A 22905-nucleotide genomic window follows, 5' to 3' on the forward strand; every position below is an offset into this window, starting at 1 on the left:
GTATCCAGGGGCTGAGATGGTATCATTTCTCTGAGAGCCAGCCAAGAAGGCCCCTGAAAGCTCGAGTTTAGTAACCCTGGTGGACTCAAGTCAATTCCATAGTTCTCACAGAAAAGTTCTGAACAGCCTGAAGCATGTAATCTGGCCTCTGATAGGCCCTGCCTCTGTACTACATGGAATGGTTTCTGTTCAGGGAAGAGTAATTCTGTAATCATCAGATCAGAGAATGGATGCCGAGCAGGAAAAAGAGCAAGTCATGTCCACTGTAGGGTAAGAGTTTAATTTTCTAAATCTGAAGTTGCAAGAGATATTTTGTTTGACTGACATAATGCTTTGAAAAAAAAAAAAAAACAGAGTAAGCACATTCAGGTGATATCATCTAAAAATCTAGATTTCTTGGCTTCTCTTAAAAAAATCAAATGATGTGGAAACATAGGGCCAAATTCCCACATTATTGTGCTAACTGGGTAGAGAGGAGTGGCTTGTTCCTTTGTATGTTCAATTGCCAGCCTACTTTATTCATTCTCAATAATTGGCAAGAATTTCTGGGCATCTTTGTGTGTAACCCTTGCTCTAAACACCACAGATTTTCCTGATAAAGTAAGGAACGTATTATTCTAGCCATAGTTAATAATCTTGGCTGACTTTATTTTATGCTGAGATTCACTGTGTGTAGTCATTGCTATAAAGTTATATTAAGATTAATAATTATTAATAGTTGTGTGGAATTACAAAACAAAATAGATATATGTAAGATACATACGTTTGTGTGGGTAAGGGAATGGTCTTCAGATTTGCAGGTTCCTATAGGCACCCCATGTTCTTTATAGCCATTTGCCATTTGAAGTATGGCTTTGAATATTTGGGAATGTATTTTTATCCTACTTAATAGATGTTAAGATGACAAATTTCTTATGTCAGAACATACATCTGTGTTTTCTAGTAGGAAAGTAGCAACCCATAGCCAGAAATATCAAAGTTTTTCACATTCTGTGAAGATTTCTTCCTACCCACATTTTGATATTGCAGAAGTGATATCAGAAGCTCTTGTGCTTTGTTTATGTTCACTGGGCACATCTTTGTCGTTCTTTATTTAGTAATAAATCATATAAATTGGCTGGGTAAATGAGGAGGGAAGAGAAAATAGGACATTTTGGAGAAAGTGAGGAAGACTGGGGAATGCAGTGTGACTAACTGAAGAAAGGAAATACATTGCCTGCAAGCATTGCCCTTGAGGAAGCTAGGTTTGTTGGCAGGACCAAGAGGTATAAACTCTTAAGGAGAAATAGTTGACATATCTGAAGAAACTATGTGTCTTCCCTGATGGCTCAGACAGTAAAGAATCTGCCTGTAATGCAGGAGATCTGGGTTCAATGCCTGGGTCAGGAAGATCCCCTGGAGTAGGAAATGGCAACCCACTCCAATATTTTTGCTTGGGAAATCCCATGGACAGAAGACCCTGGGGGGCTACAGTCCATGGGGTCACAAAGAATCGGACATTACTGAACAACTAACTTGGGCTTCCCTGGTGGCTTAGATGGTAAAGAATCTGCCCTCAATGCGGGAAACCTGGGTTCAATCCCTGGGTTGGGAGGGCTTCCCAGGTGGCGCTAGTGGTAAAGAACCCATCTGCCAGTGCAGGAAACACAAGAGACATGGGTTCAGTCTCTGAATCAGGAAGATCTCTTAGAGGAGGGCATAGCAACCAACTCCAGTATTCTTGCCTGGAGAATCCAATGGACAGAGGAGCCTGGTGGGCTATGGTCCATAGGGTCACAAAGAGTCAGACATGAATGACGCTACTTAGCATGCACAAACTATGGGATAGGACTGTGAGGAAAAAACAAACAAATTTAGACAAAGCTAAGTCACTGCTTTAGTGTTTCTTTAGCTTCTGTAGGAAACTGCCCCACTCTGGCCCTCCAGAGCCATCTTCCAGTAGATAAAATACCCAGAATTAATACTATTTGTTATTAATATATAGACATTTATAATTACAAGCTTTCCTCTAAGAACCACTTTTACTGTGTTCCATAAGTTTTGGCATACTGTAGTTTTGTTTACGTTTATCTCAAAGTGTTTTCAGTTTCCCTGTGATTTCTTTTTTGACTTATTGTTTACTTGTCAGTATGTTGTTTAATTTCCACATATTTGTGAATTTCTCAAATTTGTTTGTTATGATTTCTAATTTCATCCCACTGTAGTTGTAGAATATACTTTGTATGACTTCTACACTTTCAGATTGCAGTTTTCATTCTGTCTTACCTCTGATGGATGAGGAAAAGAGGTTTGTGGAAGCTTCCTGATGGGAGAGACTGGCTATGGGGAAAAGTGGGTCTTGCTCTAGTGGGCAAGGCCATTCTCAGGAAATCTTAATTCCAATTTTCTGCTGATGGGTAGGGCTGTGTTCCCTGCCTGTAGTTTGGCCTGAGGCCAAACTATGGTAGGGGGTACGGGTGACCTCCTCCAAAAGGACTTATGCCAGCATGCTACACCCCCCAGGACTGCTGCAGTCAGTGCCCCTGACCCCGTGGCAGGCCACTGTTGACCCATGCCTCTGCCAGAGACTCCCAAACACTCACAGGCAAGCCTGGCTCAGTCTCTTGTGGGGTCACTGCTCCTTTCTCCTGGGTCCTGGTGAGCACAAGGTTTTGTCTGTGCCCTCTAAGAGTCTCTGTTTCCTAGTCTTGTGGAAGTTCTGTAATCAAATCCCACTGACCTTCAAAGTCAGATTCCCTGGGGGGTTCTCAGTCCCTTTGCCTGATCCCCAGGTTGGGAAATCTGTTGTGGGGCTGAGAACTTCAGCAACAGTGTGAGAACTTATTTGGTGTAATTGTGCTCCAGTTTGTGAGTTGCCTGGCTGGTGGCTCTATTGTGGGGCTAATGGTGACTTCCTCCAAGAGAACTTAGGCCACATGCCGTGCCACCCAGGTCTGCTGCTGCTGGAGTCCCTGTCCCAGCGGCATGATGTCCATGCCTTTGCACGAGACACTCAAACACTCAAAGGCGCGTCTGGCTCAGTCTTTTGTGGAGGTCACTGCACCTTTCCCTGGGTCCTGGTTGCACACAAGGTGTATGTCAAGGCTGTATTTTGTCACCCTGCTTATCTAACATATATGCAGAGTTGTTGTTCACTTGTTCAGTCATGTCCAACTCTTTGTGACCTCATGGACTGTAGCACACCAGGCTTCCCTGTCCTTCACCATATCCCAGAGGTTACTCAAACTCATGTCAGTTGAGTCTGTGATGCCATCCAACCACCTCATCCTCTTTCGTCCCCTTCTCCTGCTTTCTCTTTCCCAGCATCAGGGTCTTTTCCAGTGAGTTGGCTGTTCATATCAGGTGGCCAAAAGATCGGACCTTCAACTTTAGCATCGGTCCTTCCAATGAGTATTCAGGATTGATTTCCTTTAGGACTGACTGGTTTGATCTCCTTGCAGTCCAAGGAACTCTCTTACCGTAGTTCAGAAGCATCAGTTCTTTGGCACGTAGCCTTCTTTATGGTCCAACTCTCATGTCCATACGTGACTACTGGAAAAACCATAGCTTTGACTATATAGACCTATATCCAGAGTACATTGTGTGAAATGCCAGGCTGGATGAAGCAGTAGCTGGGAGAAATATCAATAACCTTAGATATGCAGATGACACCACCTTTATGGCAGAAAGTGAAGAGAAATTAAAGAGCTTCTTGATGAAGGTGAAAGAACAGAGTGAAAAGGTTGGCTTAAAACTGAACATTCACAAAACTAAGATCATGACATCTGGTCCTATCACTTCATGGCAAATAGATGGGGAAACAATGGAAACAGTGATAGACTTTATTTTCTTGGGCTCCGAAATCACTGCAGATGGTAACTGCAGTCATGAAATTAAAAGATGCTTACTCCTCAGAAGAAAATCTATGACAAACCTAGACAGTGTATTAAAAAGCAGAGACATCACTTTGCCAACACATGTCCATCTTGTCAAAGCTATGGTTTTTCCATTAGTCATGCACGGATGTGAGTTGGACCATGAAGGCTGAGTGCCAAAGAATTGATGCTGTTGAACTGTGGTGTTGGAGAAGACTCTTGAGAGTCCTTTGGACTGCAAGGGGATCAAACCAGTCAGTCCTAAAGAAAATCAACCCTGAATATTCATTGGAAGGACTGATGCTGAAGCTGAAGCTCCAATACTTGGCTCTTGATACAAAGAGCAGACTTATTAGAAAAGACCCTGATGCTGGGAAAGATTGAGGGCAGGAGGAGAAGGGGATGACAGAGAATGAGATGATCGACTCAATGAACACAAGTTTGAGTGAACTCTGGGAGATGGTGAAGGACAGGGAAGCCTGTTGTACTGCAGTCCATGGGGTTGCAAAGAGTCGGATACAACTGAGCAACTGAACAACAACAACACTTTGAAATTTATTGAGACTTGTTTTGTGACTTACCATGTAGTATATCTCCTGGAGAATGTTCTCTGTGCACTTGAGAAGAATGTGTATTCTACTGTTAACTGGACAGAGTTTTCTTTATGTGTCTGGTGGGTCTAGTTGGTTTATAGCATTGTTCAAGTCTTCTATTTCTATCTTCTGTATATAGTTGTTGTTCTATTCATTATTGAAAATTGAATATTGAAGTCTCCAGATATTTTTTTCCCTTCAGATCTGTCCATTTTTGCTTCATATAATTTGGGGCTGTGTTGTTAGGTGAATATAGACTTGTAACTATTGTATCTTCTTGATGGAGTGAGTATGATGAAAACATGCCTTTCTTTGTTCTAGTAACAAGTTTTGTCTTAGGTGTATTTTGTCTTAGTGTAGTCACTCCAGCTCTCTTTTTGGTTACTGTTAACATGATGTGTTGTCTTCCTTTTTATTTGGGGATGTCTGTGTGTTGGGACATGCTTTCCACACATAGGCAATTGACACCTCTGCCTTAGCATTCATTAACTGCTTGTGCAAAGCCTCAAGGTCAGCCTGAGGTAAGCGCATAAGCCTTCTCATGTATTTTCTGAGCATGTGCATAGCCCCACATATGCATGGATTTCTAGTTTCCCACCAATATGTTGGAGTTTTTCGAAGCCCTTATTTATATCTCATTCCCTTATTTTCCTTTTAAGTGTTTTGATTAGCCTATTGTTTGCCCCAGGTGTTATTTACCACCTCAGGCAGCTGCAAGATTAATCAATTGTCTCTAATTGTCTTTGACAAAGTTTTGTCACTGGACAAGTTCAGAGTCAGGTTAAATAAAGACGGCTTTGCAAGTGGGCTCTTCCAGGTAACCACCAGACTGTTTTCTGAGAATGAGACTTCATAGGAGCTCCAAATCCATTTTGTTCCTTCTGGTGGCTGCTTGGCTGTTAATTTTCACCATGATAACATGCTGTTGGTTTTCAAGGCCAGTGCAGAGCTGGAGAAGAGGGAATAGGAATGGTACATATTAAAATGACACAAAGCTTGCTTTCCTTAATAAAACTTGATCATTTTCTTGCATAAACACTCTCTTGATTATTTCAAATCTTTGATTAATTTCCAGAATTCTGAAAAAGTTCATTCTAACATTTTGTCAGTTTTCTTACTGCTTTTCGGGTGCAAGGAATTTTTAGAAATCCTTACACCACTATTTTTGCTCATGTGAAATAGAAAAAGTATTGAACCTGAAATCAAGGTCCTGTTTTTCAACTGTTATCTTTTGGTTTGGGGCTTACCAGTTGATCAAAGAGTCTAAACTTGTATTTCTTTGTCTTCAAAATGCAGATGTTATTATCTACTTCTCAGAATTATTATAGAGATTAAGTGAAATAATACATTTAATAATGTGCTGAATAAAACTAATCTGTGAATCACTATCAGATGGAAGGACACTTAAGGCACTTAAAAGACAAAAATGAATAGAAAGACCATATAATATTGAGGTTTTGATTATGAAAGCAGAGCCACTTTGAGTATTTTGGGGAATAAGAGGTGTGCTAAAAGAATTAGGTTCTTCCCACATGATTGTGGGAAGGGAAGTGAAGGTGTAAAAGAGGGAGTAAGAAGATCAGGGAAAGACTCACCATCTACTTGAAGCATTGGCACAAGTAAGTCAGAACTTACAGGGAAATCTGAGAAGCCAGGAATGGCCAGCCATTGAAATGGGAGTATGCATCAGGAACTTGTGGAGAGATCTGTGGAAAGCTGTTGGATCTGTATAGCAATGCTCTGTGGTCCCCAATAAAGTGTCTAATGGTGTGCCCAGGGGTTACTCTTGATTGGCATGGCCAGCAAGTGGAGAGACAAGAAGGACACATAGTCAAGCTGGGATCTGCAGGACATCTCTGCATCTTGTTTGATGTCATATTTAACCATGACAAGGGCCTTCCCTGGTGGCTCAGATGGTTAAGAATCTCCCTGCAGTGCCGGAGACCTGGCTTCGATCCCTGGCACGGGAAGATCCCCTGGAGAAGGAAATGGCAACTCACTCCAGTATTCTTGCCTGGAGAATTCCATGGACAGAGGAGCCCGGTAGGCTACAGTCCTTGGGGTCTTAAAGAGTCGGACACGACTGAGCGACTGACATGCACTTATCCATGACAGCCTTCCAAGAGTAAAGGATGTTTGTTGCTTTACTTCTGCCATTCAAATCCTTAGCAAGTTTCCCTTCTCACCGACTCTAACATGAAATCAGAAGGAAAAGAGATTTTAGGAAACATACTTCCCAGATTAAGCAAGTACATAGCATAATCCTGTACATATGATTGTGCAATGGTTTAACCCTTTTACTTGAAAGTTTACGTATTTGGAAAGTGCCAAATTCTAATAGGTCCAGAGTATTGCATTGTATTGTATTTATTTATCTTCTTTTGACTACACTGTTCGGCATGTGGGATCTTAGTTCCCCAACAAGGGATCAAACTTATTGGACTGCCAGAGAATTCCCATGCCCAGAGTATTTTAGAGATTATGTTACATAGGTAATGAAGAATTTCTGATTTGAGGGAAAACTATAGCTTCTTCAAAAGAGGTTCAGATAGTGAAGCATTCTGAGAGGATGTAAGAACAAAATTAACTAGAAATAATAAAAATAAAATACAAACATTTATTTTGCATACGTTATTTTAATAGATGAGTTCCTTCTAGGGAATGTATCAAATAAATTTTTACAAACTGAAAATTTTCTTAATAACAAGTTACAGTGTTAAGAGTGTGTAATTTCCAGTTTTTGGTTGACATCGGCACGTAATTTTTTTAGTTTCTTGTGTTTTATTAGCATGATGTCATCAAGACTGTTAAGGTCTAATGGGATGGTGAAACAGTCAAGGTCCATGCAGACTAAATTACACTATAAGTCCATGTAATTCTGAGGAGAGATAGGGAAAGTCCATTTCTTTCTGTGCTACTTCAAGCCCACCACATTTGATGTTGTCTGGTTTTGGGGTAGAGAAAAGCATATTTGCTGTTATCAGTCCCTGCTTGGCATGTGTCAGGGACTGTGATGATTTGCTCCAGTAAAATGGAACAGTAGCTATAATTAGGGCACCATTACATTTTGTTTATAATAATCTATGACATTTCCTAGGACCCGTCTGTGTTCTCAATTTAAATGGGCAGATTGAATTGCTCACACGTGCAAACACACACACTTTGCAGTTTTTGGTAGTGGCACACATTTCTGTAATTTACATAGATATATATATATGTTTGAAATTTCTCTTTTAATGAGAAAAACAGCTTCAAAGGCTTTCACTTGGCCCTTTATTCCAAAGTAGCCCTCACCGTGGGCTCTGCTTCTTGCTGGATGTATGTAATTTCACCTCTGTATTCAACTAGTAACTACTGGGTGGGTTCAGAACTTCCTAGGCCTACAGTGGGATGGACTAACTCCCATAAACCTCCTAAGTCAACATGGTGATAATCTGAGTCCTCAGGACTTAGTGTAACTAAGAGCCAATCAACCCTGAAAAGAGGAGGTATTTCTTTTTCCTCAGGATACAATTACCTGGTCAATGATTATAATTACCTTTTGGGGAAGACTAGGGATGAAGAATTATGGTATATAGTTATTACATTATCACAGGGTCCTTTCTCACTAGTATTGGGTTGCTTACTTATTATTTATTTGTATGTTTATAAAAGACTCTGAGTCTGTGAAGTGACTCAGGGATAGGAATTGGGTGAAGGTCAATGTTTTAGAGGTTATTCAGGTCAGACACCTGGTTTCCAAACCTAGATTTTTTTATTTTATTTTTTTTAAAGTCTTATAAAGATCAAGTTTGTCCTTAGTTGGCTCTTTATCTAGTTTGGTTTAAAACCTTCATGATCAGTTGGTCATCACCTTTGCTCCATGCAAGTCTAACCATTCTACCTACCATTCTGGCTATGCCTGTTACAAAGAAAAATGGTCATCTTTCATCTAGAGGTTCAGTGCTATGAGTAAGTCTCTACTACCTTGGCTTTTAATCATTCCCATTGAAATCAGGAAGCTCATTTCAACAGAAGGACCTCTCAGCTTTACCTCTCAGCTTACACTGGACATCTGCTATAGCACTTTTCAAAATGCTGGTACTCTCATGTACAATGTATTTCTCCAAGTCAGAGTGAAAGAAAGAACCCCTTGACCCTCATGGGGACACACAGGTAGGGTGGGTGAACAAGTCACAAATGATAAATTAACAATAGCCTTTTTCTTCTGAGTTGTTTGATTCTTTCTTCATATTACACCAAGGCATTTTTGGCATCTCAGCTTTAGTTTTGGCTGTGTTTGTGTCTAGATTTTAGTCAAGCAGTTGAGCAAATAGTTTGGAACCATCCCCAGCTACTCAAGCACTGTCAACCAAAGTCTTCTGATGAGTGTCTAAATTCAGCTGATTTAAAATTCCGATCCTCTTTGTCTATGGTCTAGCCCCCTTAGAATCTTTTTCCCATGGTCTCCAGGTTTTTGTTCTAGAAGGTAACAAAATCTTGCAGTTCTTTTTGTGTATATGTCTGTAAGTTTGGCGACAGTGTGGGGTGGGGGGGCGGTGCTAGATATTAGGAGAATTGGCATGCTCTTGCAAGGTAACTCCCTGAGGTATAGTTGTTACATTGTCCTTAAGCAGGTAAGACAGGTGGCACCTGTCTTATCACACAGAGGAGTATTGCATCTGCTGGTGTAGGAAACTCCATAGAGTTCGGAGGTTTTCTCTTGTCTGAGTCATCCCAAATGTCCCCACTTAAATTCTTGGTCTGGCTCTTTTGTAATCAGTGGCCCCTTCTCCTGGCCTTGATGAAGTAACTGATATTAGAGTAACCCTCTTGCTTTAAACAACTTAAAATTATCATTGGTATGTAACAAACCACATCAAAATACAGTGGCTTAAAACAATAGCAGTCTTTTATCTCATTGTTTCTATGGAATAGAAATTTAGGAAGACAGCTTGTGACATGAGAAAGGTGAGATGATACAATATTAAATCTAAATGAACTTAGATAAATTAAAGATGCACATGAGTAGCCCTAGAGCAATCATGAAAATTAAATGATCAAAAGCCAACAGGCAATAGAGGAAACAAAATGAATGGCTAAAGATTGAGGGCAGGACAGAAGTGGGTGACAGAAGACGAGATGGTGGATGGCATTATCGACTCAATGAAAATGAGTTTGAGCACACTCTGGGAGATAGCAAAGGACAGGGAAACCTGGTGTGCTGCAGTCCATGGGGTTGCAGAGAGTCGGACACAGCTGAACGAGCGACTGAACAACAAAGCAGATTTGATTAACCCCATCAAATGCCCTAACTTTTACATAGAACTCGTGAAACTGAATTCATTCTATATCATAATTCAACAATCCTACAAGAGCAGCCCTTCCATCTGACTTTTGGCTATACCAGCTTGGCAGCTATTGGGAGAAGAAATTCTTTTAGGAAATTAATTGCCTGGTTCTCTGATCTTGAGGATTTAAAACACTGAGTGTCATTTTCTTTTTCGTGCTATCCAGCACACTTAGAAACAGTCTTGTGCCCCCTCACAGGGTCCTGTCACTAAAACCGCAAAAGCCTTGATTAGATAGGTTCTTCACTCTAAATTATTGCGGATATAATTTAAGCAGTCTCTTCATCACTGGATGTCATGGACTACTGATGTTAAACCCTATCATAATCACTGGATCCCCATTGTTTTCAAATCTAACCAGATCAGATCACCAGGCACAAAGTTTCACTTCTTTCAGGAGTGTATTGACTGTAATCACTTCTGTACCCAGTTACTGTAATGGTCATTATTTAATTGCAGACCACAGAATCCACTCTTAACAGTTTAGAGCAGAAGTGAGAGAGTGTGGGTATAAAATTTCAGTGCCATGCTGCCAAAAGAAATGCCTTCAACTACACTGTAAGGTAGTAAAAATCCTGTTGGTACAGTCTGTTATGCACAATTTGGCTGAATACATATACATATATACATAGAATACAAAATATATTGAAAAATCAATTTATTGAATATAGAATTAGATACATTAATAGCTATTGTATTATCTATGAATAAAGGAATTACATGAATTATATTTGGAAAACTTCATTTTTATTTTGACTGTTTAGGACTTAGAACTGTTTTCCCATAGAATCTGTTTTATGAATTCTAGTTTCATTTTCAGACTAGGCCTAAAAGACCTGCATAACCCGTGCTGTATAAAAAATGCAAAAGAGACGGTATCCAAAGACACCTTGAGAAACTCAGCCGTCTTTAAAAACTCTCACAAAAAGTAGACTGCCCAAGAATTACAGATATGTTGAAAATAAAATACACAGACTTTAAGACTGCCAGCCACTCAAGGTAGGCAGGGTCTGATCTACCCTTTTAGTTACCAGAGGCTGGCTTCCTGGATAGCTTTACCCTCTAGCTACTCCCATGGCTTTCTTGGCATGTTTGGTGACCCCACTGCTGTTTATGTGAAGCTATTTGTATGAGGATGGAAAGTAGAGCTAACACCCTGCTTCTTGCTGTCTGTTGAAATTAATCAGAATTGGACATGGGTGGGGGAATTGGGTAAGGTGTTGTAACAAGTCCTGAGTTAGCTTGTGACAAGGTGAATCCGAATTGTGGACACGTGAGACTAATGCCCAAGCTGTGTATTGAGGATGGTCTGTAATTTCTAAAGTGAATGGACTGTTTGAAAGCAGATAGGTCTTGTGTTGGCAGATTTTATCTGTGAGGCAAAGTGTGGTTTGATTAAGAGGCAGGTGTTTAACAATGTCTATTAAATTGTACACTCTTCCTTCTTTTGTAAATTTTTCAGCAATCCCAGGCTCCCTGAGCAAAGCATTCTAAAAAAAAAGGGAAAACATACTATTCACTCCTGTTGGGTGGAGGTGATTTAAAGGTTCTGCTTTAACAAATGGTCACAGTGGTGACAGCTGGAACAAGGGAGCAGGAAAAACGGGGAGCTGAATGATGTCCCCCAGTATCATGAAGTCATCTCTCCTTGATGCCTTTCCTGGAGGATTCACATGCCAGCAAAGCATGTTCATCTCTTCTTTTTTTTTTTTTTAAGAATTTATTTATCTATTTTTATTTATGGCGGTGCTGGGTCTTCGTTGCTGTGGGAGGGCTTTCTCTAGTGATGGCAGTCAGGCTTCTCATTGTGGTGGCTTCTCTGTTGTGGAGCACAGGTTTCGAGGCTTCAGTAGTCATGGCACACAGGCTTCATTGCTCCGGGAAATGTGGGATCTTCCCAGACCAGGGATCGAACCCGTGTTGGGGAAGCCCCACCTTATACTTCTTGTTCCTCTGTTACTTTGTACCATATTTATCTTCTGTTGTTTCTTTTTTTTCAGTCTGTGTCCTAGATGCATGAAATAAGCAGATCATCTCAAACTTTGAAAATAAAATTTTGGGTCATATGACACAAAAGACTGTATAATGTGCTGAAAAATAGGCATTGGTCACTGTTCAGCAATTTATTTATTTTTGTTGTTATCTCTAGGCAGAAGAAATCCTGAGGCAAGAGCTGGAGAAAAAGGAAACGCCAAGTCTATACTGCTTGCTCGGAGATGTCCTTCGAGACCACTCTTACTATGACCAGGCCTGGGAGTTGTCTCGACACCGCAGTGCTCGAGCCCAGCGCTCCAAAGGCCTCCTCCACCTGCGAAGCAGGGAGTTCAAAGAATGCGTGGAGTGCTTTGAACGCTCTGTGAAGATTAATCCCATGCAGGTTGGACAGTTCATAAATCCTCGTCTGCTCTCATCATTTCTACTTTTCTTTAATTCTTATTCTTGCTGAATGAATACCCATTTTCTATCGTAAAGACTGGTGAGCTCAGCTGTGGGCTAAGAACCTAGACTCTAATACAGGTTTTGCTTGTCACCAAAAGTGGACAGATTGGTTTTCTCTTTCTGGCTTTCCTTTGTGTTTCTGTTACTTTTCGGTTTCATTTTGTTATTTTTCTGTGTTAAGAGTCCTTCACACAAATACAACAATTAAAGTTGGGGTCCATTCTGAGTAGATATTCTAGGAAGGCAGGGAATGATTGTCAGAGTTACAAACAGTGTAGGACTCATCAAGTAATTGCCAATGTCAGTAATGAAAAAAAACTTTCATATAAATAAAGTAACATATAGAATGGATAGTTGATCATTTTAGGAAAGAAATGTCTATGTTTGTATTACAAATACAGAAATATTTTAAACTGTTTAACATTTTTCAAGGTTTTAAAAAGTAATACAAAAGGAATCTGGATATTTAAAATAATTAAGTGACAAGATAAATCCATAGGAGAGGACCTGATTTTGAGGGGAAAGAGATCAACTTATTTTGTATTTAATGATACTCAATTAGTAAAATGACTTTAGTCCCAGAAACAGTGTTTTTTCTTTTAACCAGACTTTCTTTATGACTCCCTTCCCAATCACCAAAGTCACATATAAACCATGCTCCTGATAAACATGCACACTGACTTGATTTAATTTTAGTAATAATAGTAACTTAGAGTCAGCCACCTTTGCTGACGAAGGTCCATATAGTCAAAGCTATGGTTTTTCCAATAGTTATGTATGGATGTGAGAATTGGATGATAAAGAAGGCTGAGCACTGAAGAACTGATGCTTTTGAATTGTTCTGAAAAAGACTCTTGAGAGTCCCTTGGACTGCAAAGAGATCAAGCCAGCCAATCCTAAAGCAAATCAACCCTGAATATTCATTGGAAAGACAGATGCTAAAGCTGAAGCTCCAGTACTTTGGCCACCTGATGCAAAGGGCTGACTCATTGGAAAAGACCCTGATGCTGGGAAAGATTGAAGACAGGAGGAGAAGGGGACGACAGAGGATGAGATGGTTGGATGGCATCACCGAATCAATGGACATGAGTTGTGCAAAGTCTGAGAGATAGTGAAGGACAGGGAAGCCTGGCGTGCTGCAGTCCATGGGATCGAAAAGGGTTAGACATGACTCGGTGACTGAACAGCAGTAGTCAGCTGCTCATGTTTACTGAGCAATTACAATGAGCCAGTGCCTCATTGGGTATTTTGCCAGTATTTGGACCCAGTCTGACTCCAGAATGAATGTACGCTCTTTTTTTTTAAGTGGTAAAAAGCCTGTAGCATAAAATTTACCATCTTAACCATTTCTAAGTGTACAGTTCAGTAGCGTGAAGTACATTCACTTGTTGTGTAGCTATTGCAACTGTACCCATCTCTACAACTTTTTTCATCCTGCAGAACTGAAACTCTGTACCCAGTAAACAAAAGCTCTCAGTTCTCCCATAACTCCAGCCCCTGAGAACCACTCTGCTTTCTGTCTCTCTGAATTTGGCCCTTCTGAGAACCTCGTATGAGTGGAGTCATACGGTATTTGTCCTGTTGTGACTAGCAGATTTCACTTAGTGTCATATCCTCATGGTACATCCATGTTGTATCATGTGCCAGACTTTTCTTTCTTTGAAGGCTGAATAACACTCCATTGTATGTCCACACCAGTTTTTATCCATTCGTTTGTTGATGGCCGCTGGGTGTTCCTCCCTCCTGACCGTTGGGAATAGTGCTGTGATGAATGAGGTTGTGCAGAAACGGTGGCTTTTGAAGTGGGCACACCCGAGGCATATCTTTTGGCAGGAACCATCCAACAGATGAGCACACTGGTTTTTTTTTTTTTTTTGCTGTACCGTGAAGCTTGCAGGATCTTAGTCCTCTGACCAGGTATTGAACCCCAAGCCATGGCAGTGAAAGTGCGGAGTCCTGATCCCTGGACAACCAGAGAATTCCCTCAGGGCATATCTTTTTCATTGAAAAAAAAGTCAGGAAACATTTTTTTATGACAGGTTGCACTAATTGCTTACTTCCTTCACTCTAGATAGTGAATACAATGCGACTCTTCCTAGTTTGTGAGCTGGTGAGAGCCTGGAGAAGAGAGGAAGACAGGTATAGGGCACCAGCAGTGAGTGGCAGTTGCATTTCTCAGCAGGGACGCTTAACATGGAGTTGGTTTTTGTTGCCAGCTTGCTCTAACTTGGAGGTTCTCAACTGGGGACAATTTTGACCCCGGGTCCTTTGGCAGTGGGAGGTGAAGGGGTGCACTGCTGACATCTAGTGGGCAGGGACCAGGGATGCTGTTAAACATCCCATAATGCTTAGCACAGCCCCCTACAATAAAGAATTATTCAGGCTAACATGCCAGTGGGGCTGCCAAGGCTGAAAAACCCTGCACGAACTTGATTATCACTGGACTCTTTTATTTTGGTACAAACTAGAACTCATTATTGTGTTATTAAAATTTTACTTTTATGGAAAACTGTATCATATCTTTGCTTATCTGCTTAAAGTTTACTCAGCCACAGCTGCCATAAGAGGTGGGGAGAATAAATTCCCTCAGTTAGTCTCCATCATCTGAGTTAATCAGTGCCGCCTACCTCACACACATGAATTATTTTCTGAGCACGTAGCCTCTGCTTAACATCCACCCTTAACATTGTCCTCCTGCCTCACTGGCTGTGCCTTCTCTTTTTTTTGTTGTTGTTTGCTGGTTCATGGCAGCCCACTCCAGTGTTCTTGCCTGGAGAATCCCAGGGATGGGGGAGCCTGGTGGGCTGCCGTCTGTGGGGTCGCACAGAGTCGGACACGACTGAAGCGACTTAGCAGCAGCAGCAGAAGCTGGTTCCTAGGTCTTAGTCCTTGAGCTTTATTTCTGTCTACACTTCCTCCCTTGATCTCATCTAGTCCCATAGCTTTAAATACACTGTCTATGCAGATAACTCCCAGAAGTTGATTTTCAGTCCTGTCCTCTCCCTGGAATTCTAGATTGCTGTATCTTACAGCTTCCTCAGTCGCCCTTTTTGTTCCTCTGACTTAACATTTCTAATATAAAATATCATCCTAGCTTTTTCTCTCAAGACCACTGCCATCCCTATAAATGACATCCCATTACAAATAGCTGTGAAAAGAAGAGAAGCGAAAAGCAAAGGAGAAAAGGAAAGATATACCCATTTGAATGCAGAGTTCCAAAGAATAGCAAGGAGAGATAAGAAAACCTTCCTCAGCGATCAATGCAAAGAAATAGAGGAAAACAATAGAATAGGAAAGACTAGAGATCTCTTCAAGAAAATTAGAGATACCAAGGGAACATTTCATGCAAAGATGGGCTCAATAAAGGACAGAAATGGTATGGACCTAACAGAAGCAGAAGATATTCAGAAGAGGTAGCAAGAATACACAGAAGAAAAACACAAAAAAGATCTTCACAACCCAGATAATCATGATGGTGTGATCACTCACCTAGAGCCAGAGATCCTGGAATGTGAAGTCAAGTGGGCCTTAGGAAGCATCAGTATGAACAAAGCTAGTGGAGGTGATGAAATTCCAGTGGAGCTATTTCAGATCCTGAAAGATGATGCTGTGAAAGTGCTGCACTCAATATGCCAGCAAATTGGGAAAACTCAGCAGTGGCCACAGGACTGGAAAAGGTCAGTTTTCATTCCAATCCCAAAGAAAGGCAATGCCAAAGAATGCTCAAACTACCGCACAATTGCACTCATCTCACATGCTAGTAAAGTAATGCTCAAAATTCTCCAAGCCAGGCTTCAGCAGTACGTGAACCGTGAACTTCCAGATGTTCAAGCTGGTTTTAGAAAAGGCAGAAAAACCAGAGATCAAATTGCCAACATCCGCTGGATCATGGAAAAAGCAAGAGAGTTCCAGAAAAACATCTATTTCTGCTCTATTGACTATGCCAAAGCCTTTGACTGTGTGGATCACAATCAACTGTGGAAAATTCTGAAAGAGATGGGAATACCAGACCACCTGACCTGCCTCTTGAGAAATCTGTATGCAGGTCAGGAAGCAACAGTTAGAACTGGACATGGAATAACAGACTGGTTCCAAATAGGAAAGGAGTACGTCAAGGCTGTATATTGTCACCCTGCTTATTTAACTTCTATGCAGAGTACATCATGAGAAACGCTGGACTGGAAGAAGCACAAGTTGGAATCAAGATTGCCAGGAGAAATATCAATAACTTCAGATATGCAGGTGACACCGCCCTTATGTCAGAAAGTGAAGAGGAACTAAAAAGCCTCTTGATGAATATGAAAGAAAAGAGTGAAAAAGTTGGCTTAAAACTCAACATTCAGAAAATGAAGACCATGGCATGCAGTCCCATCACTTCATGGCAAATAGATGGGGAAACAGTGGAAACAGTGGCTGACTTTATTTTTTTGGGCTCCAAAATCACTGCAGATGGTGACTGCAGCCATGAAATTAAAAGATGCTTACTTCTTGGAAGGAAAGTTATGACCAACCTAGATAGCATATTAAAAGGCATAGACATTATTTTGTTAACAAAATTCCATCTAGTCAAGGTTATGGTTTTTCCAGTGATCATGTATAGATGTGAGAGTTGGACTATAAAGAAAGCGGAGCGCAGAATTGATGCTTTTGAACTGTGGTGTTGGAGAAGACTCTTGAGAGTCCCTTGGACTGCAAGGAGATCCAGCCAGTCCATCCTAAAGGAGATCAGTCCTGGGTGTTCATTGGAAGGACTGATGTTGAAGCTGAAACTCCAATATTTTGGCCAACTGATGCGAAGAGCTGAGTCATTTGAAAAGACCCTGATGTTGGGAAAGATTGGAGGCAGGAGGAGAAGGGGACAACAGAGGCTGAGATGGTTAGATTGGCATCACCGACTCAATGGACATGAATTTGGGTAAAGTCCGGGAGTTGGTAATGGACAGGGAGGCCTGGCGTTTGCCATTCATGGGGCCTCAAAGAGTCGGACATGACTGAGCAACTGAACTGAGCTGATTTGGTCTTGGAGTCATCATTGATTTTTCTTTCCCTCATACTCTGATCTGATCCATCAGTAAATCCTCAGATATATCCAGGATCAGACAACAACTTGCTTCCTGCCACCATTGTGGTCAAATCCCCATTGTCTCTCACCTAGTTAATATGCTACTTCCTTACTGGCCTTCTTGCCTCTGTCTTAGTTGCTCAGTAATGTCCAACTCTTTGTGACCCCATGGACTGTATAACTTGCCAGGCTCCTCTGTCCATGGAATTTTCCAGGCAGAAATACTGGAGTGGGTAGCCATTTCCTTCTCTAGGGGCTCTTCCCCGCCCAGGGATTGAACCTGTCTCTCCCGCATTGCAGGCAGATTGTTTACTGTCTGAGCCACCAGGGAAGCCCTCTGTCTTATTACCATCTGCCTGTATTCAGTGAACATCTGAGTTGATCCTTTCAAATTTGAGTTCGACATGTCATTCCTGTGCTCCATCGGCTGTGGGAACAGCAAAAGTCCCTGACTGGCTCTCGAGGCTTTTCCAAGCTGAGCTCCTGTTGCATCTTTACCGTCCTCCTCCCATTCCCACTTCACTCACCCAACATTGGCCTCTTTGTTCTTCCCTGAACATTCCAGGCACATTTCTGCCTCTGCGGTTTAGTACTTGTTCCTCTGCCTGGAATGTTCTCCTTCCAGATAGACATCTGCATACCTTGCTCCATTACCTCATTCATAGCTGGGGTCCAGTGTCCCTTTCCCACAGAGGCCTTCCATGTTTATTCTACTTAAAATCTCACTGCCGCCTTCCACCCTTCCTTACGTTTCTTCTCCTTCCCTGCTTTATTTTTCCCCACAGCACTTAGCACCTTCTAATATTATATATAGCTTACTTTTTAAAAAATTCTATTCTTCCTCCCTTGCAATATAAAATCCATGAAGGCAGAAATTTTTATGTTTGTTTCATTTATATGTTCCTAGTGCTTCTAATACTGCCTAGCACATACTGGGTCTTTACTAAATAATTATTGAATGAGTGAGTAAATAATGTCTCTGACCAGTTGTTCAATCAAGTATACATTCACTGTCCGCTGTACACATGGCGCTGAACCAGAGGAGGAGGCAGTAGCAGCAGATCACCAAGTGGTCTGATTTGTACCAAGACGGCTACAGTCTAGTGAAATGGACAAGGACAAAGCTAGCCAACAATACAAGGACTCATAGAAAGGCCCAGAGTCATTTGTGAGGTGCAAGTTTTATAGAGTCTAAGGAGACCATTTCTGCCTTTGGTAGACAATGGAGGTTGGTGACTTTGACTTTGAAGGACACGTAACATTTGAATAGGCCAAAGGAAAGGGCAGTGATAAGGGTCTTCCAGGCAATGAACAATATGAGCCCAGCCCCAGAAACAGAGAAGATGTGCGTGCGTGCCTCTGTGTGTGTGGGTGTATGTCTGTGTATGTGTGTTGGGGGAACAGAATATTTGTGAATAGGCTAGTTTTTTTGAGTGAAAGGAAATAGGACAGTTCCAGTAGGAAAGCTAGACTGGAGCCAAATTACAGAAGGTCTTGAATGTGAGGCTAAACTCTTTGAATTTTATGTGGCAAATAGGGAGCCACTGAAGGTTTGATTTGTGTTTGGCTTACTTTCGAATGAAGGAATTTGGGTGTGTGGAGGTGATTTTGGAATATTGTTTTGGCCACACTGGCCACAGGAGATCCTGGATTAGGGCAGGCTCAGGAGACTGTAGTGATGGTCTAGAAGGACAGTTATCAGTTTGGGAGGGGCAGTCAGAAAGAAAGGATGAAGTAAGGGAATTTGCAGAGGAGGACTTGACAGGGCTTGATGGTCTCATTGTATAATTTTAAGTTAATTACTTAGCAAGCAGCATCACAGTACAAATAGATATGATGTGAAGGTATCTTGCAGTTTGTCATGTGGATCCAATTCAGGCAGTCTGTAGGCCATGCCAGACATGCAGGCGTTTGAAGCTGCAGTTGTACGTAACTAGTACAGGATGCAAGCTGAAGGGCCGCAGACACTACTTGTGACGAGAGTTTGAACTGTCTTTGCAGAAGGAGAGCTCTTACGTGCTGTTGTCTCCTCAAAGTCCCAGAATGAGGGAAAATAGAAAAATAGAATTAAAAAATTCTTTCCCACCTTTTCAGACATATCCAGGAAATAGGTTTAATAACAAAACTCAGGCAAAATGAGAGTGATAATTGAATGGCTTTTGTGTATTTTAATGGCTTCCTGAAATCAAATTGGTATAAAAATAGGAGTGTTTGGTTTTATATCAGCGATGGTCTGCGAAACTCAATGAATTTGTCTGTGGTGCATTTGTTTGAGAACCGGCAGATGTGTGTTCCATTTGCACTTGCGCTTTTAAGATTGCTCACTGTCATTCACTTAACGCCTGTCTATTTCATTTTCCCAAATAACTTCTGAAACCTCTAAAATCCAACCTTAGACTTCTGGGAATTGTGGGCTGTTAGAAGCTGAAGAAAGTGGGAGGAAGTGGTCCAGTGGTCACAAAACCTCCCAAGCAGGATTTTATAGACTCAGGATTTTATAGACTCAGGACCAGAATTAAAGCATACATCCTTAAGTCTCCTCTTAGGTAGTTACTATTCTCATTGCTCCTTACCTTGAAGCAAAAAGTAAACATAAATTGCTCAGATATCAAGCTAGTCTGTGTAGCCCTGAAAAAGGAGAATGTCACTTCCTGTCACTTCTCCAACCCTCCCTCCCTCAACACTCATACTTTATTCCTTTCATCTTGTCAGTTTTCCCCACTCCCCTTTTAAAATTTTTAAACTTTCTTCCTCAATTAACTAGTCATCTTTGTAAAGTTATATGATATTACATACACACACACACACATATATGCACACAAAGACACTTGTGTAGACAGAAGGACTGTGGCCATAGAGAGGAGGTGAGGGGTCTCTGTGATGGGACAGAAGTTAGCTTGGATGTTCACCTATTGATGCAAAGTCAGTAGACGTGCCAGGAGGGAACTGGCTTGACAATAAGAGATAAGTGTGAAGAAAGGTGAGGATTTGAGAGTTTACCCAGCGTCCATGGCTATCCCACTCTTCCTGTTTTCCTGATAGCCCATCCAGTTTGACCTAAATTTTTTAAATGTTTAAATGAAGTACTTGGAGGCGGGGCTTCCCTTGTGGTCTTGTGGTTAAGACTCTGCATTTCCACTACAGGGGAGAGTGGGTTCTACCCTGATAGGGGAACCAAGATCCCACATGTTGCGCAGTGCTGCCCCTCCCCATAAAAATGTACAGAAAAATCGATGAAGTGCTGTTCTTAACAGTTCCATTAAAGGAAACTGGAATGGCTTTTCATAGACATCCACTTTGTGCTTCCATCTGCTGCCATAGCCGCCTCTAGTATGGTGTTCAAGATATGCGGTAGCTGGAGCTCCCTCTTTACGATGTGCGAAAATCTGAAAGACGGCCAGTAGGTGCCTGTCTCTTTTTCCCCCAGCCCTTTCCAGATGCAGCTTAACTACTGTCACCCTTTCAAGGACGGTGTGCAGGAGGCTTGCTGATAACACTGACTATGCCTGCTGTGAGAGGCTGAGGCTAGCCGACTGCTTGGGTCTTGGGTGGAGATAGGAGAAATGTTGGAGGCGGTGTCTCTGTAAGCCCCTTGCTGTGCATCAGACGTTTGTGCCAGCTTGCGGCCTGTGAGCTGCATGAAGTTGCCTGGCTAACAGTTGGCAGGATTAGTAGGAAATGTGGGGAATTGTAGACTGGATAGACGTATAGGGAGTGGAGGCAGAGCAGTCCTGTCAGGAATAAAAGCGCATGAAGGATAGTCTGAATTCTCTAGACACAAGGGTTTGGTCACTTACTGTATGGTCTAAATGTACCACTATTTCCATATTACGTAGCTTGGTAACTTTTTATATAGTTTATAATAAACTCTTTTGGCAGCAATCATTTCCAAAAAGCAAACAAATTTTAAACATGTGTTTTTAGAGAATAATTAAGAACTTAATTTTTACTTGTCAAGAGAGGAAATGTGTAACTTGCACAAAATGTAGTTGATATAATTACATTCCACCTCAGGGGCCGTAATCATTTCACTAATCACATGAAAACCAAAAACTCACGTCTTCTGAGGAAACATTAGCATTTATGTCAAAAGTTAGTTTTTTCAGGAATTCCAGGACTCCACAGTTCCACCGCTGGGCCTCAGGCCTTGGTCAGAGGACTAAGATCTGGCAAGCGCCATGGTGCAGCAGTGGGGGGCGGGGGGGTAGTTTTTGTTGTCGTTGTTTTAATAGGGAGCATGTCCAAAGATGACAACTTAATACACAGCTGTAGGAGTTGCATTTTCATGTTCTTCTGTGAGACTAGACTTTTTATCTAGTGCAAATGAAAATGAGCAACATTAGTTTAGAAAATTAGTTGATACCAGATATTCTCGTGTGTGTATGAAAAATAAGATCATAGCTGTTAATGTGCTAGCTCTTTTAGCAGAAGTAGTTCATTAACAGTTGACTTTGCCAGTTTTATATCAGTGACATCAGATGCTTCAAATAGAAAATTCATTAATTTGGTTCTCACTAGTCATTTTTTTCACCTGATTAGTGGATTCAACATAAAATTTTTGGTAATGTGCCACATCAAAGGTGAAACATCTGACATTATTCTGAATGCTCTTATAAACTCAGTTAAAATGTTAAATATCGAAGATAAAGGTACTTACAGGGTAATAATAAGGATACAAATTTTGGTGGATCATGGCAGGATGGTAAAAGTAATGCTCTTTCTGAATTAAGAAAACCAATGGAGCAGAAATATACTGGGAGAAGGTTGTAGTGGTGGATATAATATGGTCAAACAAGCTTCTACCAATGGAAATAAAAACTGTTGTCATTTACACACACACACACACACACACATTATTTGAACATATCCATGATGTCTGCACAGGGAGGTGTCTGTCACCTTCTCAACTTTAGTCAGACACTTAACAAATTGTGACCAGTTTTTAGTTACTGCACTTTTTAAATTTATTTAGCTAGCTGTGCTGGGTCTTAATTGTGGCACATGGGATCTTAGATCTTCCTTGCAGCATGCAGGATCTTCAGTTGTAGCATGCGAATTCTTACCTGCAGCATATGGGATCTCATTCCCTCATCAGGGATTGAACCCAGGCCCCCTGCATGGGGAATGCAGAGTCCAAGCCATTGGACCAACAGGGAAGAATCCTTTTGTGATTTTTAAATGTTCAGATAATCAACATTTTAAATTTTTTACTTTAATACATTTTTCAAGAAATAATTTCAGTTTTTTTAATTAAATTTATTTTAATTAGATAATTTCAGTTTTGAGAATGTATTCCCTGATACAGTAAAACCAATTTGACGATCAATAATTTGTTGGTCAGTAAATAAGGTCTTTTTGAGATCATATAATTTTAATGATTTTTTATTGCCTTGTTTCACTTTCAGAAATGTTGCGGTTTGAATGTGGTCCCCTGACTAGCATTATTGAGATCCTGCTGTGAACCAGACGTGGATGTGGGAATGAATTAGACTGTGTCAGTCTATCAGCAGAGAGCAGAGTTTCCTCTGGGAGATGATATGGACAGAAGTAGTTTGTGGAGGACCTTAAGGATCCTTCTTCAGAATTAGCTAGCCATATAGATGTCGAGGTCTGTTGTGGTTTTGAAT

At 41.1% G+C, this 22905-nt stretch overlaps 1 protein-coding gene across 3 annotated transcripts in view; it reads left to right on the top strand.

Moving 5' to 3' along the window:
• The window catches only part of TTC27 (tetratricopeptide repeat domain 27), a 184360-nt gene that overhangs the window by 111734 nt on the left and 49721 nt on the right, over positions 1-22905 (top strand). For all 3 annotated transcript variants that reach the window (XM_061432053.1, XM_061432054.1, XM_061432052.1), the window contains exon 13: positions 11927-12154. In XM_061432053.1, coding sequence (XP_061288037.1) covers positions 11927-12154 — 228 coding nt within the window. The remainder of the gene's footprint in view (positions 1-11926; positions 12155-22905) is intronic.

Source organism: Bos javanicus, chromosome 11 (genome assembly GCF_032452875.1).
Source record: "Bos javanicus breed banteng chromosome 11, ARS-OSU_banteng_1.0, whole genome shotgun sequence".
NCBI classification, from domain to species: domain Eukaryota; kingdom Metazoa; phylum Chordata; class Mammalia; order Artiodactyla; family Bovidae; genus Bos; species Bos javanicus.